The 17353-nt window shown below is 49.1% G+C and overlaps 1 protein-coding gene across 4 annotated transcripts in view; it reads right to left on the reverse strand.

The window, feature by feature from the left end:
- Nucleotides 1–17353, reverse strand: part of SORCS2 (sortilin related VPS10 domain containing receptor 2) — an 80030-nt gene that overhangs the window by 12438 nt on the left and 50239 nt on the right. For all 4 annotated transcript variants that reach the window (XM_044442852.1, XM_044442854.1, XM_044442853.1 and 1 more), the window contains exons 12-25: nt 15560–15651; nt 13915–14022; nt 12827–12947; nt 9384–9517; nt 8634–8756; nt 7371–7542; nt 6297–6483; nt 4894–5027; nt 4385–4508; nt 3875–3987; nt 3385–3510; nt 2617–2716; nt 1950–2052; nt 511–668 (exon numbers count right to left, since the gene is read on the reverse strand). In XM_044442852.1, coding sequence (XP_044298787.1) covers nt 511–668; nt 1950–2052; nt 2617–2716; nt 3385–3510; nt 3875–3987; nt 4385–4508; nt 4894–5027; nt 6297–6483; nt 7371–7542; nt 8634–8756; nt 9384–9517; nt 12827–12947; nt 13915–14022; nt 15560–15651 — 1795 coding nt within the window. The remainder of the gene's footprint in view (nt 1–510; nt 669–1949; nt 2053–2616; nt 2717–3384; nt 3511–3874; nt 3988–4384; nt 4509–4893; nt 5028–6296; nt 6484–7370; nt 7543–8633; nt 8757–9383; nt 9518–12826; nt 12948–13914; nt 14023–15559; nt 15652–17353) is intronic.

Below are 17353 nucleotides of genomic sequence, written 5' to 3' on the forward strand. Positions count from 1 at the left end.
AATCTCGGCTCAGGAAAAGGTACAATTTCCACTCTCCCAGTTTATATTGGAAGTACAAGGAGGAGAATCTCTTCTGTAAACTGCCTTTACGTCTGGTCCCCTGCAGAAGTCCAATTTCCATAATTATGAATGCATTCAAGCTCAGATTACTTTAGTTAGTTCCTATTAAAGAATGTCTGTTTCCATGAGTTAAAATTATTGCCGACAGAACTAAATAGTTCTGACACGGAGCCACACAAATGGTTCCATAAGGAACGTTTGCTTTTTAAAATTCCAGAGAGTGGGATAATGCCGGACCTTTTGAGGGCACGCACCTCCCCGTTTTCCTACCGTGCTTCCTCCCACACTTGGCGTCTTGGATCCTAAACCTCTGTGCCACTGAGAGCGGTGCAAACCAATTCTGAGAGTGGTGCAAACCAATGTAGGTTCTGCATTACTGCAGGCGCTCATTTTGTTCACTCCTGTGGGAAGCTCTGGAAGGCCCGGGGCAGAGCAGGCGTGCGTCCTTACCTCGGGCATTGCCCAGCGTTTGGCATTCGAGGTCGTCGTCAATGAATTCTTCCCCCTGGATGATATTCTGGGTGTCCTCACGGTGGTTTACGGGGCTGGTCATCTCTTGCTCCTTTTCATTCTGCATCTGGGCATAGACGTTTCTGCCCGGTAATTTCCTTGAGGGCGCAAGAGAGAACTTTTAGCTGGTGCTGCACGGACCTCAGATGTTGGCCGCACGTGTCCTCATGCCGCTGAACCTGCCGGAAGCACCTGCTAAGGATGGCAGGGAGGAGCACCCAGCAGAGAACCGGCTGCATGCAGCCACTGCTGCTACCACCAAGCCCGTTTTTCCCTCAGAAGAGATTTACAGCTACTCCCACCCACATTATTAAAATGTGCAAAATATAAAATAGCTTTAAGCATTTCCAGTGGAAATACCAAAATATAACAAAACAACAAAAGCATCAGCGCAGACTGTAACCAAAACAAAGGCGCTGGAAGAGTACCGGGAGCACGGGCTTCCAAAGATATGTGCCAATTAAGTCCCACAGGATGGATCCCTGCTTCTGGAGGCCTCCCGTCTGCAGCAGCCGGGCCTCGTGGGAAGGGATGCACCAGGGATAGGGCTGGATAAAGCAGGCGGAAAGCCCAGTGCGAGGAACGGCGGCGGCAAGGCCACACCTGGCCTGGCCTCGTTCCAGGCGCAGGGCGCACCTCGGCTTCGGAGGCTGGTGGCGGCTGCACAGGATCGCGCCCTCCTGCTTGTTAAGTCCTAGGGGGGCACGGCGGGGAAGGGAAGGCTGCTTCGGAGCCCATCCGTCCGTGAACAGACGCTGGCATCCCCGGGCGCAACGGCCGGCCCTTCGGCTCTCGGGGCCACCCTACATTCCACGGAACACCCCTCCCGCTCCCACATGCAGGATAAGCGGCACGTGGAAGGGGCTGCACCAGACTCCGCCACAGAGCCGGGTCGGCCTCCTCCGGCCGCGCCGGGGCGAGCGGCAACACGTCCCTGGGCACTCCGGCTTTTCCATGCCCGGGCCAGCGGCAGAGGTTTGGGGCGGCCCCCAGGAGTGTCCGGGCTCCTGGCGCCCCTTCTTGCCCAGAAGCCTCTTTCCTGCCGAAGAGCCGTTTCCCGGGGGGAGGACCTGCCCGCCTGCGGAAGCACGAGCATCGCCGGAGCAGCCCTGGCCCTGCCGCAGCCACCTTCTCTCAGAGGCCTCGGGGGCAGTGGGCGGGGCTTCCGCAGGCGGCGGGCGGGCGGGGCCCCGCGTGGGAGGAGCCAAACAAGGCCCCTCCTCTCGCCCCGCCTCCTCCTCCGGACGTGCCCCCTGACCAGGCTCCAAACGGACCACTGAGAGACACACGGGGGCGGGCGGCCCGCGAAGGGCTCCGTGCGCCTCGGGGGGCCGCGAGGTCCGGGGACCCTTGCTCGGAGCACCTGCAAGGTCGCTTGCCTTTTGAACTTGTAGAAGATGAGAGCTCCCGCAGCCACCAAGGAGAAGAGGAAAAGCACCACCATGGTCCAGTACCCGCCGCCTCCTCCAGTGCGCTGGGAATCTGCAATCAGAGACGCCAAGTGGCTGATTCCATCCCGAGCGTGAGCATCGCATTTGGCAGCACAGCCTGAGTATTTAACCCACACCCCCAAACTTCATCGAATTAAACTTTACCGGGCCAGAACATTTTAATTCATACCATTTTAACTTCTTACGTCACCATCTAACTCACGGCCATATTTCGCTGTGAACTGTATATTGTTGTGCACTGTCTATTGTTATGTTTTTGCTTATGTGATTAGTTTATTGTTACATTATGTATATTGTTGTTTTATTGCTATTTCACTGGTATATATGTTCTCTGTAATCCGTCTAGAGAGTCCTGTTGGATTAATTGGTTGCAAAATATAAATTTAATAATAACAACAACAACATTTCCAATTCTGGGGGTTAGCGAACAGTTGGACTCACAACGACTAGGCTTCCGTGGTGTGATTGTATAGCAATGCAACTCCTGACCCCACAGAATTCAGAACTAATATCTAGCACTGGTGTTTTCTTAACTGAAATATCAGAATAACATTTTATCCTGTAAAATACTAACTAAAAAATGCTCATGTTTTACCTGAGTTGGAGCTATCTAGGGTAACCAAAACCCATCGTCCGCCTCTCATGAAGAAACTGATGTTATGGGCATTCAAAGATTGCTTAATAGCAGCTATTCTCTGGAAAGAAGCAAAAAATAATGTTATTTATATCCCACAGCAGGAATTGCTGGGGTAGTATATCAAGAAATTCTCAAGTCAGTCACGTATCAAGAAATCCAGAATGAGGAGAAAAATGGGTGGGCTGAGAGTCTGAGGAATTATTTTTATTATTTCATTTATAAACTGCCTGTAACCAAAGCTCTTTTGGTGCTTTACAGCAAAATTAACAAGGCTTATATCTGTGAAGGAACTGCAACCGCTCACAGCTGAATGCTACTAAAATCCTGCCACAAGTACAATTCAGAAAAAAGTATTGCACTTATCAGAAACCGTCTTGTTCTCAAATTCAGTTTGAGGCTCTGCCTGCCTTGGAAGCAAATCTGCTTCTCCCTCGCAGGCAAAACTCCCGTTTGAGAAGGCAGCACCTGCAAGGCCGCAAACCCAGAAATAATTGCTCTGCTGAGAACCTGTCAGAAGCTGCAAGAGAAGCGTATTTGCACGTGGGTCTGCTGCTCCCGGAATGTGGACTGTGTCTGCTAGACGGCTGTGGATCAGCCGGTAAAGTGGAAGAAAGATGCTCGGCTTGGCAAGATATAATACAAGCCGATTGCTCCTCGTGGGGCCTGGAGCGAGAGGGAGGCCACTGGGGGCTCCGCTCCGAAAGAAACGCTTGTTTGCCTACTCACCTTATCAGCAGACACGGCCCTCTTCTTTTTCGGGTGGCTTGTGGGGAGAAGCACGTGTAAATCTGCTGTCGTGGGTCGCCCGGGTTTGACCACAGTCACGAGGTATTCTTCAGGAATGCTGGTTTCCTGAAAGAAGGAACCACATTCAGAAGGTGACTGGCTTCGCAAGCTGTGCCGTAGTGGCCTCAACTCATTTGGACTCTGATCCCATTGGTGCAGCAAAAACATTTTACTTGGAGCTAAGCACAACAAACGCACATGACCTTACTTCCATCTTTGAAAAAGGGGACTAGAATCATTATTAGAAATATTACCAGAAAACATTAGCTGATTCCAAGCCCCGATCCAAACCCTCATCTGGAAGTACCCAGTCACTAAAAGGGTCCCCCAGACGTGCAAGGTCTAAAATCTGGAATGAAAATTGAGACGTGCCAATTTTAGCATCCAGTTCCATGATTGGAAAGAGAAACATTCAAACTGATTTGAGCACCTTTGCGATTCGTTGTGTTACCACGTGGCCAATGTCTTCTCTCCAGGCTGGGATGCTTGGGTTGTACAAGTCCAGATATTCGGAAAACTTTAGAGAAAGCACCTGGAAATGATCTGGAAACAGAAAGAGAAAGTAAGACTAAATTTAAAACTATTAAGACTAAATAAGATGACTAAAGGTTTGGTAAAAATTGCAATTATGCGATTGCATCATCCTTTTTTCGACCCCAACAAGAGTCTCTGAAACCGGACCCTCATGTCTTTCTACCTGAAACTGTTGGCAGAGAAAGAGGCGGAATCGCACATCGTGCGCCCTGCATGCAATACAACCACAGCCATTGGAGGTGTGGAAGTCATTATCTGTATGTTAACATGCAACAGGATTTCTCGTTTGCACAACTAAAGCACCGGCTGCGGAAATACAGATGATCACAGCAGGAATCACTCCTCTTGCTGGGGATGGTAGAAGCGTCATCCAACCAAACTGGCAGCTAAGAGAAAAGCGCCTTACCCAGAACCTGGATGATCTTGGAATCCTGAAGCATGGAGTTCCCACAGGAAGCCTGGACAGTCACCCTGACTTTTCCCTCCTCTGCAAAACTGGTTACCAGGAAATTGTCCAGGGAAAGGAGTGGCTAAAACAAAGAGAGAAGAGCAGGAGATGAAAAATAATCAAAGCAGAAACCAAGTTATCAAAGTAGAACTTTCAGCTTCGAATTTGTGGAAGGGGGATTTGGGGAACCCGAACCGTGGAGGTGAGTTCATAGAAGAGCAGAGTTGGAAGGGGCCAGAAGGCCATCGGGTCCAGCCCCCTGCTCTGTGCGGGACTCCAAGCCAAGCCACCCCTCTCAGATGGCTGTCCAGTCGCATCCTGAATGCCCGGCGAAGGAGAGCCCAGGGCCTCCTTGGACCATGGGTTCCGTTGTCCTTCTGGTTGCTCTCTGGAAATGCTTGAGTTTTCTTGTCATGTCCTACCGTAAAAAAATAATGGAAATGTCTGCGAGATTTGCTCACTGGTACCTGAAGATTGTTCCCGATCCACCAGTAAAGGAGAGTAAAGTTGGGGTTCCTTGGCATGATGAGAGCTGTGAGGTTCACCTCTTGGTTTCTGCTGACCACGGGAAGCACCTCCAGATGCAACGCCTGCAGTGGAGCTGGAAAGAGTCCCAACCGTTAATTATGGGGCCGTGGAGGAACCAAGCACTCGGAGCTCTTGAAGTGCCCAGCAACTCACGCGCAATTTCCTCCAGGCAGAGTTTCTCCCACACACCTCAGACAAACTGGAAGGACCCTGTCAAGGGGAGGAAGAGCGGCAACAAGGCCACGTGGCATCGACCTCCTCACAGCGTCTGGCAGAGCAGCGAAGCGCAGGGTCAGGGACGGCGTGTGCAGAAATGCGTAAATTGCCTTGGATAGTGGACAAGGCTCGGGATTTTCATCTGGAAGGCGGATTTAATTTGGTTTGGAACAAGTGGGCTTCCCAATCCTGCCCTGAGCCCTTCTTGCCTCGGTTCAAGATAAGACAGCACGGAGTTTTAGTTCATGGTCCTGATTTGGCGGCTGCTTTATCAACTGATCAGAACCCAGGCATATATTAATTTCGCTGCGACACGACAGCGTTGTGAAGGAAAAAAGCACTGCAGGGGGAAAGGCAGCCACGTTTTTGATTATTTTGCTGGGGCGCAAAGATCAGTGTGAGCAGCACCTTTTTGTTAATTCCGAAAATGAATTAACAGCATGAATTTGCAGTGATCGTTAAAATACACACCTGGGAAAAGCACTTCCCCTGCCTCTATTAGAATCCCAATGCCTGGGGGGCTCTGGAGACATGGCAGGCGGCCAAGCCATCTTTGGATTTCCTTGCAAAGGGAGGACGAGGAAAGCCTTCCACTGCACTTCGGCGCAGGGGGCTTCTAGGCAGGGAGCTACCGCATCAGAAGGCAAAAATACAAGGACACAAGGCCATCCCCTGACACAGTTTGACTTCAGGTGTGGTTTTCACAAATCCAAAGGATGCTGGCTTGGCACTGAGCCACAGTTTTTGAGCAGTGACTGGAATCCCGATCGTTCTTGCCCTTCCAGGTGTCCTGACTGTCAAGTCGACATTTTCCTAATGTGTGTGCCGGCAAATTGAACTGAATAAATTTATTTATACTTGCACGTGTGCAAGAGAAAATTAAGCCCTTATCAAGAGGGGTAGGCTATGGTTCAGCAACAGACGCCCCACGGACCTGGCTAGGATTGAGCTTCCTCCCTCGAGCGCAACCATGTCAAAGCTGCCCTCTGGCTTCACAGCAAAGTTTCACAGGCCACAGGGCCTGATCCAGGACAGACACGCCCCTGACCAGCACTTGCACTACTGCAATCCAGGTACGGCTACTTAAGGCCTAGGGAGAAAGGACCGAAAAGAGATCACGACTTACGATGGACCTGGACGATCACAACCGCTTCGTCTCGGCCAGCAGCGTTCTCTGCCACAACGGAGACACGGTAAACGCCGGGATTTGCGTAGCGGTGCTGAATGTGCTCGCCCGTCAAGGTGAGGTTCATGTACGTTGCCTTAACACCATCGCCAAGGTCCACCTGGTATTTGGTGTTCAAAATGTCTCCCTGTGGAAAAAGCAACATGTTTGGCCCAATCGCAAAAACTGACAAAAGGAAACAAGCCACGTTAGTTCGGTACTTACAGTGTTTTCCTGTGCTGGGAATTATCCCAATTATTGAAAAGATATTAAACAACCCAGATCAGAAATGAAAACCAGTTTCAAGGAAAAACGAGACAGTGCTAAAATCCAGTCCCTGGCTCTTCAGCATTTGGCTGTGGGGATGCCCTTTGTGTTTTAGGTAGCGGGTGACAGGGATTTGATCAAGCTTGGCCTGGACTGGAACTGTGAGGGTTTGGATTGTCCTCAAGGTGTGGGGAAGCCCTCCAGGCCCTGGTTTGTTCCTCGGGTCAAAATCTGTGCACTCCGGAGGGACCATTCTCTCGGTCTCTGCTGGGGTGGAAATAAAAGGCATGCGGGCGTCCGAAGTCTGGGCTAAGGCAGAAGAATGGGTGAGTCTTTTGATAAGGACAATCCTGATTGTCCTGTTCACGTTCCCAGAAAAGTTCCAAGAGCCTTAAACAACTAGACCATGAAAAGTATACCTTGATTGGCCTGGATTTCAGTGGCCTGAATAAGCAAATCTTACCCTTCTTCTAACACCCTGCCGCAACTCATCTGCCGGTTCCTGAAATCGCCAGATGGCAACACATATTGCCAGATTTATCTGAGCCAACACGCGCTTCAGGATTAAGAAACAGCCACGCTTCCACTATCAGAGGGAGCGGTGGGCTGGTTTCTTCTAATCTTGCCAAAAGCTTACGCAGCGTTCCAGACCAAAAGCTGGTCACGCGAGTTGTCCCATCACACAAGAGAGAGACTGGCCGGAAATCTCGGAAAAAGGCTCCCTCCAATGGGAGGCACATGGCTCCGAAACTGGGGAAGGTGACTCACCCGCTCTTGCTTCACTAGGAAAGTGACGTCTTCCCCAGGTCTGACGGCCGGGCTGCCCCCTTTGATGAGTATCTGCAATCCTTTGGGTGCAGTTAGCGGACAGAGGTGCTGAGAAACGTTTTGCTGCAAGTCCACGCCTCCCATGCAGACATTGGAGATGACTCTGCGATAACTGACAGAAAGGGAAAACAGGAATACATCTCAATGTATTTTATTATAATAAATAAAACGAACAACAATATCTCACTATTGTTTGCTAGTAATTTTGCTGCCTGGTTGTTTTAACTTGTATTTGAACTGATTTTACTGTTCTGCCTCCAACTGTAAGCTAGAGAACCTTTTTTGGCGAAGGGTGGGCACATAAATGCCATAATTATATAATACATATATACACACAGAACAGGAATGAAAGCCAAATTGCGGCTATTTTTATTGTACTTTTATCATCTGTTTTTATGGGTTGCGTAAACCTCCCAGCAGAGAATGGAAACAAATGAGCGAGCAAGCAAAACAAAGCCGAACAGACACAACTGGTTTTCCGTGGATTTCACTGGAGCTATTTTCGGAATGGTGACGTCTGGATCCAGTGCAACGTGTGCTATCGGACTGCAGTGGCAGAAAATCTAACCACCTCCCACAGGACTAGGAAGTTTAGGGATCAGAAAGCAAAGAAATATTCCCTGGGTGCATCGGAGTTCAATGACACTTATTCCCAAGCAAATCTGTCTATGTTTAGATCCCAAATATATTTATGCATTTCTCTGTGCTAACAATACATCAGTCTTCATTGTGTAAAATACACTGTTATACATATATTGTTGTGAACTGACCGTGAGTGATATAAAAATGTAACTAACAAGTAAATAAATTACTTGCATTCTCTACAAGTCAATTTATTTAAATGTGAGATATGCTGCTCTCGAAAGAATCAGCTAAGATTTTTCTCGTCTCGAAACGAAATATTTTTCCCTGGGCTTGCAACAGGCTGTGGTGGGCACAACGATGCCTTCGCACCCTAAAGAATCCCCATCATTCTTGCAAAGATGCCAGGGAGGAGTACAAACTCACATCCCGCACGGTGCACGGACCATCCATGGCCCAGCCACAGAAGGACGAGTTGCCCAGTGGAGAGGAGGGGTGCACTTTGGCCCGGACACCTCTTCCTGCACAGCGCTTCTTGCACAACTTGAGACTCCTCTGACGGAAGGCAATTCATACGAGGAGCCGAGATAAAGGGCGACTCCTTGCGGCAAGACGACTTACCCCGTGCTGCTTCTGTAGGACTGCCCCAAGATGCAGTCTTCGGGAGGAGCGTCGGGGTTAAACCAGAATTCAGCAAAGCATGTGTCAGATTCCGATTTAGTGGAACGCTCAAACCCATAATCGCTGCGGAACAATGGCAAAAATTAATTGTTCAACGGACATAAGGGGGGTTTCAGGAGCTGTAAGCAAAACTGACTGCACTGTAAATCTCTGATATGAGCAGTTCAAATGGGAGGTGGCCTGGGGAACAAGATGCCCGGTTGGCATCCTTTGTGCCCAACTGGGAAGTGATCGCATGCCAAGTTTGTGGGTCACGCAGCTTTCTCATACTTGGTAACTTAAGAGCTGTCGCAAAGAGGAAGGTCAAAATCTCTTCTCGCTGATACCAGAGTGTAGGATATGAATAATCAACTCCAGGTGCAACAACTCAGGTTCGGGCTAGATGGCAGGAAAAGCTTCCTCGCTGTCAGAGCAATACGGTACTGGCACCAGCTGCCTAGAGGGGTGGGGGGCCCTCCCACACTGGAGGCATTAGGGTGAAACTGGACAGCCCTCTGAGTGGGTGGTGTAAGCTGGTGACCTGCAATAGGACTGGATGGCCTTCCTGGCCCCTTCCAACTTGATGATTCTCTTACAAACAAGAGCAAAGTCACATCTTTTAGTGAAGGAATAGAGAGATTCCATCCTGCACAAAACCCACGTAGACCATTTAGGTTTAAACCCCCTCAAAGACCAGCAGAAAAGGCTCACCATAAGAAATCGGAAGGGCTACATTCGCACACTTTGGAAGTGAGTGCCGACATGAAGCTTCTTCCCTTAATGCATCTTGAGGAATTCTTCCTCTTCCGAAAACTCCTCTGCTGACCCATAATGCAACGGTCACCCTGCACGTTAAAAGGTTAGTTCTCATAACTTCCAGGTATGTGCGCCACACCGACTCAGACATTTGCAACAGTTTTCCGAATCCCACAGAACCCTTCCATTTTAGAGTTAGCAAGCATTTCCTGTGAAGCTTGCATGGATTGATCTTTCTTAATTCAGAATGGACAGACATCGGAGAAGGCATCTTTCTATTTTCCCTATACCTGGAACGAGTTTGCAAAATTGTGCAGAAGCTTGTAGCTTGGTTTTGTGGCCTAGAGAAATGTGAAATGTATGAGCGAAAAATCTTAAATCATGCATCTTATTATTTGGAGCAGAAAATTGTCTCGATGAGGATATAAAAGATTCTGTAATCAGTATATATATGTGTGTGCATAACTAGAGAGAGAGAGAGAGAGAGAGATGCTTGTGATACCTTCAAGAGATGCTGCTTTGCTTCTGGGGCCTCTTGAAGGCTTCCATATTTTTATCAAGCCTTCCCCAATGGACCAATCACAGTTTGGTGTAAAAACCAGCAAAAGTGATGTATAAATGTTGCAAGTAAATGAATGAAATATGTTTATTGTCATAGCCCAACACACACACACACAAACAAGAAAACAAAACCATGGCCTTCCCTAATCATAATAATTTATAGCTAGTTTATGAGCCATGGGCCCTTTATTAAATTTAGCAAGAATTGCAGCAAACTGCACCAGTGGAATTGCTCTCTGAGCTGCAGAGCTCCAGACGGGCACAGTGAGTCGGGTCTGATTTAGCTCGAGAAGGGCTAGGCTCAAATCCTGGCTCAGCCATGAAGCTCAGTGCCACTGGAGCGACAGAACTGCCGGAGCTGGTCAGAGGGGTCATGGACTATCATTTTTCGGCCGCTTGGCAACGGCTGGCGCAGTGCCGTCTCCCAAAGGAGAAGGAGAACCTCCGCGTTGGAGAGCCACTGGTAATGCTGAGTTTCATGGCTTGAGGCTTAAGGGGGTTCCCTAGACTGACTTTCTTCAGAGCATCTAGGAGCAGGCAGAGCTGTGCGAAGCGGGGGATGATGGGCCGCGTGAGGTCCTGCCTACTCATCAAGCCATTCCTGAGGGGCCAGGGACTCAGCAGAACGGCCAGGGGTGCGAAAGCGAAGCCCTCCAACCGCTGCCAGGAAACTAACTGCATCCATCAGACTCTGGAATCGGACCGTGTGAGCCTTTCCCACACCAGTCCAAGCGTTTTCCTGCAATACGCCAAGATAGGTCTGCTTAGCATGGCTTTTAATAGGATGCAAATTCCAATGGCATTTGAATACGTGCCCCAATTTGCATCCTTGAGCAATTGCTCGTGTTAAAATTAGCATTTAAAAGTGTGACCAGAGACTGGGGGAAGCACGGTCGTGATATTCCTAACTATCGGAGCTAAAAATAATTGCCTCGCTGATGAATGTAAGGCGCAATTAAACACAGAGTGTGATAAACCCTCAATTACCAGCTCTCCAGAAATGCAGAGCTGGTCTCCAAAAAGTGTTCTGCTCACCTGCAGTTCCCAAATCTTGAGCACAGGATGCACTCAGAATGAGATGCAGCGACACATTTAGCATAAATTACTGAAAGAATTTTCAACGCATTTCAAATGTGCAAAATATAAGTATCTCATGAATTTGTCGGGAGAAGCACAATTCCCCAACTCCAGGCATAAACACATCTTTAGGATTTTTTTAAAAACTGATTTTATTTGTAAATCGACATGGATCATTATTTTGATCAAGATGGATCTTATTAGGCTTCCTCGTTAACAGTTCCTGCAGGTCAAGAGCAGGTCATCCACATGATCCTTTGATCTGGTATTCATTTGACTGGAGTTTGCATAAATAGATCGTGTACTTAATGAGCACTGCACCAACTTCTTGCTCAGTTCGTAAAGCTTGCATGCTTTTGGAAATCCTTCTCAGGATATATTCACTGAGATCACCATTTCATGCATCTGCAAAGCATCTTGATTCATGAGCACCGCGCCATGCGAAATCCATCAAGTATTTTACTCAGCACAGGACGAGGGTTGGTGGCATCCATCCCTCCGGCATCCGTGCATTTCCTCTCACGCACGGCTTGGTCCTGCGACGCGAGTCCCGTCACAAGGAGGCCTGCAAACGCTCGCAAGCCCTGGTTGTGTACCCAGCAACCTTCCCAAGCGGCCACTCTCGGCAGCCACGCTTCTTCCCCGCTCGCGACTTGTGACGGATGAGAAATGATGCTGCTAGCACAGCTTGATTTCTGGGGTTCCCCAAGAACCCCAGCCTTGCTTGCCAGGTGCTGAACCACTGCAAAGTGCACCAGCGTCCGGCAAGCTGAAACCACAGAATCCGCTCAAACCAGATTCCTCACTCACTGCCCAGCACTTCTCGTTTGAATATATTTCTAAGGAAACATGCATGGGATTGCACTGCACAGCTTGTTAAAATTATTTTCTGGAATAAACAAGACAATGATCTAGACATGGAAACGTTGTCTGAGTCAGACATAATGCTAAACCATGGTTTATGGTGCATGTGCCTCTGCTGAGAAGTAAGTCCAACTGAGTTAAATTTGACGCACTCCCAGTTATGTTGGCAAAGTGTTACATGTATCTGTTGTAGTGATCTTTAAACTCAGGTGACTTCCCTACACTTCCTCTCTCCATGAGAGGAGGAAATCAGAAGTTTTCCATTGCCATAGCAAACCATAGTTTCTCAGTTCATTCCGATATGAGAAACTATGGTTTGTATAAACTATGGTTTATATAAACTACGGTCTGTATAAACCATAGTTAATTAAGAAAACAAATATTAAACCAGGATTGGATGGTAATTTATTAGCTAGCTAGCGAACTATGGTGAGTGTGAAGCACAGTTTTCTATAACTGATGGAAAGGATAATTTTTGTAATTCTAAAATGTGACTAGAAACTTTAAAATGAAAGCAGAAGAATGCAGAGAGCCAGTGTGGTGTGGTGGTTAAGAGCACGGAAGTGGGACTCAGGCGACCTGGGTTCAAGTCCCCGCTCGGCCATGGAGCCAACTGGGTGACTTTGGGCCAGTCACAGACTCTCAGCCCAACCTACCTCACAGGGTTGTTGTTGTGGGGATAAGATGGAGGAGGAGAATGATGTAAGCTGCCTTGAGCCCTCTGTAGGAAAAAGGCAGGATATAAATCGGAAAAATAAATAAATAAATAAATAAATAAGATGGAAGGTGGTGCGGGGGAGTAGTTGAGTTGATGTTCACAACGGAGCTTTTGCATTACAACTGAATCAGGTTGTTGTCACCAAATACAGCAGTGGCTATTTTCTTTGATATTGTACCTGTAGATTTGTTAGGTCCCATGATTCATAGTCTTCATCAGTGCATTCTCGAGAAAAGGATGGGCGGAAATCTACCTTCACGAGCTCCCAGTCTGAGCGGTAACTGATATGTCCAAAGACTCTAAAGAGAAAGAAGAAAGCTTCAGAATGAGGCTCCAGTTAAAGTCCTGGGAATAAAAGGCAAGTGAACAACGTGAAGGAATATCACGTATCTATTTATATGTCTTTTCAACCTATGCTAATGCTACCTTCTGCCAAATTTCATACACAAGCACCTAATTGTCCCATCCCACAAGCAGAGACCAGCAACAGATCTCCTGTCGGACAGCCAACAGAAGGCCTCCGCTTCCCTCCGTGTTCCTCTGTGGCCCCTCCACTCGCCTCTGCTTCTCTGTGGAGCATCTTCAAAAGGCTCAGCAGTCACAGTTTGCCTCGTGCAGAGCTATTTTGCATGTGACGAAGGCAACGTGTGCCGCCAGGAAGGTATCCGCCCATTATCCATCCACAGCAGGGTGCAGAAGCACCACCCTCGGCATCCTCTGGGGTCCCTCCATCCCTCGGCTCCACCCCCTGCTGGAATCCCTTGGAGGGGCAGCCCAGCACTGGCCAGCCCGGAACTCTGCCCCCTTCAGGGCTGCTGCTGTGTGTGTGTGTGTGTGTGTGTGTGTGTGTGTGACGGATCTGGTGTAACGGAGAGCAGTGGAGGGGGCACGGGGGAGAACAGCTCTCTTCCTTGGGTCGGCATGTCTTAGCCCCTAGGCTGTCCATCCCCGTCCACCTCACAGAAACAGGAAAGGAGATGGCCTCAAGCGGTGGGGTCACATTATCTGGCCCAAAGTGGGGTGTGGCCAGCAACCCCAGAAGGTTCTGCATTCGAGATATATGGCACCCAGGCCAACCGATGACGCCTTTGGTCAACCCCAAAAGCATCGCGACGGATCCGGTCGTCCATTTAACTGTCATCCATGCCTCACTGAAGAACACCTTCCAAGCTTAGGCTGTCCCAGGCTGTCTCTTCTCAAGACCGCTTGCCGACTGTGCGGCTTTTCCCGCACAGCTTGTGCGTTGGTCCATTAAGTGCTACTTACGTCATGACTAAAGTCTCGTCGCCGGGTTCACTGAGAAGGCCATCCACAAAAACCGAGGTACTGGTGAAATTGTGAGTGCTCCAGGTTTGACCTTCGTCAACGCTGAACCTAGAAAGGAACCGTCTGTTTACTGCAGCTCTGAACGGGTTTAAAATATGGCTCATCATTAGTAGCAATCATTCCATTACACTACAGAAAAGTCCAAAATAGCTAAGTGGCAAAGAGAGAAAGCTGCTCTTGCCCACCGTCTTTTCTGCAAGGAAAATGATTGAGGTTTTTATCCCACTGCTATTTCTTCAAAACAGGGACATTGCTTCTCCAGAAAGCAAAATGTGAAATGCCAGAATCTATGCATCCCCCTAAACATCTTCCCCTGTGCGCAAGCTCTTTTGGTGTGCTCCTTTTAGAGGCCTAATCAGTGCGTGCTACCCAGCTAGCCTGAGGAAAGGCTGTACTTTACTTTAAAAGCAACTTGTTTATTTATGTATTTATTTATATTGCGATTTATATCCTGCCTTTTTCCTACAGCGGGCTCAAGGCGGCTTACATCATTCTCCTCCTCCATCTTATCCCCACAACAACAACCCTGTGAGGCAGGTTGGGCTGAGAGTCTGTGCCTGACCCAAAGTCCCCCAGCTGGCTCCATGGCCGAGCGGGGACTCGAACCCAGGTCGCCTGAGTCCCAGTCCTGTGCTCTTCACCACGATGCCACGCTGGCTCTTCCTGTGTAAGAACCCACCACGGGGGGCCATTTAATCCCCAGTGCAGCTGTGGAACAGCCACTAAACATGGTTAGGTGAGGATTAAGCAGCCCTTACAAAAGCAAAGGGGAGCTGTTCCCACTAAGGCCTGGCATGGGTTAAACAAGCCATGAGGGACCTCAGCGTGCCATCCGAACGCAGCCGGTGTGTCTGGGAGCCTGCCCTGCTTCGCCAGGTAGGAGGCACAGACGCGCCTGTTTGCCACGGACGTCGTTCGGTCCCAGACTTCAAGCTCACCAATAGCACCTCTCTTGCCCACTGTCGATGGGAGGGTCACGGCCCAAGCTGGAATTGAGAGTGTTTTTCTCCACACAACTGCTTCAAACCCCCCCCCCCCCGTATGGTTGGGTTAGGTCCTGAATACACCGATTTAATGGATTCTGTCCATATCTGGGCCATATTCTTCCACCCTCCTGGGACAGAGGCCAATTCCAAAAGGGCAATACACACCAGGCGTCGGCAATTATGTGTATGCACAGGGCAGGGAAAAGCTGTCCCAGGGGCTGCTTTTTCTACAGGAGCACAATTGCAATGACGCGCCCCCCCCCTTGCCTGATCTATTTGCCGAAACACGTGCAGAGCGCCTGGGTGGAACTGAAGATCCCTCTGGGCTCCACCTGCAACAGCCCTGCACAAGCCAGAAGCAAGCGGGTACTTTGTGCATTCTGATTTTTATAAAATTCCAGACGCCCAGCGTGAATTAGTGCATTGCACAACCAAAGGATCACCTTGGATTTTGTCAAGTGAAACAGACAAGTCATTTAAATTAATTTCCAATGAATAAAATAATCTGCAAACGTTAAGATAGTAAATTGACCCCCTTGGAAGAAAAAAACCTCATTTCAGAATAATGCTGCATCCCCGAAAATTTATGGTACAGTTACTTGAGTATTTTCAGCGGAATGGAGGTGTCCTTGATGGCCACAATCACTCCACCGTGATCCAGGTACAGGATGTGATGCTCTTCCTCAAAAACCTGGAACAAGGAGGAAATCCCAAGGAAATAACTATGCTTTCAAAAAGAGGCATTGCCAATGTTGTTGACTTCGGTGCAAATGTATTTAATTAAAAGGCTGATAATGAAACATGTCCCCAAGCCTGGCCTTTCAAGCACTGTAACTTTTAGAAATGTATTTTCAAACTAATAAACCTCTGTACAGAGCTGAGGACAGGAAATAGTTTTGCCTAAATATATCTAAAACACACTTCCAGGACACGTGGAATCCATGCAGCATATAACTCAGTTTGCTGCAGTTATTTATGTATATTTTTAGCCTTCCTATTTGCAAATGTTCTGCAAATAGAACGCTTTCCGACACACAAAACTATAGTTAGCATTAGCCAGGTAGAAAGTCTGGAGTGTGAAAGCCCCCTCTTCACCCCAGTTCCCACGGTTTCCCATCAGCCACACCATCTCTCGTTCCCCAGCCTGTTACCAGCAGAGGATCCAATCCGAATTTTTCCTCAAGCGGCTGTTTTTCTTCTCCTGGGGGATCAGAGCAACAGCCAGCCCACTCTTTCCCCAGTGCCTCATGCTGCAATTCTCCCAAGACCCCGAAATACCGCTAAACTGCCTTCCACACGTCTGCGCTTTAACAAAAGAATCTCCTTCGCGTATTAAGGGCACACCACCTCCCTCGTCCTAGCCTGCCCAGCCTCGGACCTGGCCAGGAAGTGGCAGCAGGGCGTCTTTATCATGGCCTTAACAGAAGAAAAGTGCTCTGGGGACTGCTAGGAGAGACTGGGATCCAGGAGATGCACCACTGCTGCCGGGCTGGCCACGAACGCTTTTGGAAAGCAAAGGGGCCCCCAGAAGGTGCACTGTGTCTGAGGTCGGCCAACTTAGAATCCCAGAATCATAGAATACTGGAGTTGGAAGGGGCCAGGAAGGCCCTCGAGTCCAGCCCCCTGCTGCTGCAGGGCACCAAGTCACACCACCCCACTGAGGGCCACCCAGTTTCGCCTTGAATGTCCCCAGTACGGGAGAGCCCCCCACCCCTCCGGATAGCTGCTTCCACTGTCCCATAGCTCTGACAGTGAGGAAGCTTTTCCTGGTGTCCCGCCTGAATCTGGGTTGCTGCAACTTGAACTGAGTATTCCATGCCCTGCACTCTGGCATCGGCAAGAAGAGATCTCGACCTTCCTCTTTGTGGCAGCCTTGGAGGCACTTCTAGAGGGATCTCATGTCTCCCCTCAGCCTTCTCAAGGCTGAACGTGCCCAGCTCTCTCAGTCCCTCCTCACAGGGCAGCGTTCCCAAACCCTGGGTCATTTTGATTGCCCTCTGCTGGACCCTTTTCTAAGTTTCCTGCCTCTTTCTTAAATCTTGGTGCCCAGAACTGGACACGGGATTCCAGGTGGGGTCTGACTGGTGAGGAATACAGAGAAACTACTACTTCTCATGATTTGGAAGTAACTTATTGGCACCTGAGATAGAAACACCTCTGTACTAGCTCCTCTCCTGTCCCTGGCAGCAGAATAACAAGAACCGATCATGGCGAAACTTCGCGTCCTTTCGTGGCCCCCAAAGCCTGCTTCGTACAGCAGTGGAGATCCGGGACACAGACTGCAAGTTCTCAGAAAGCCCCGAGAGGCTGCGGACCTGAGCCCATCCATGATATCACAGACAAATCAACACTGCACTCACTGAGGCTGAAATGCTCAGCATATTTACTAGAAG

This window comes from Varanus komodoensis, unplaced genomic scaffold (genome assembly GCF_004798865.1).
Source record: "Varanus komodoensis strain SLA01 unplaced genomic scaffold, ASM479886v1 scaffold40, whole genome shotgun sequence".
Classification (NCBI taxonomy): domain Eukaryota; kingdom Metazoa; phylum Chordata; class Lepidosauria; order Squamata; family Varanidae; genus Varanus; species Varanus komodoensis.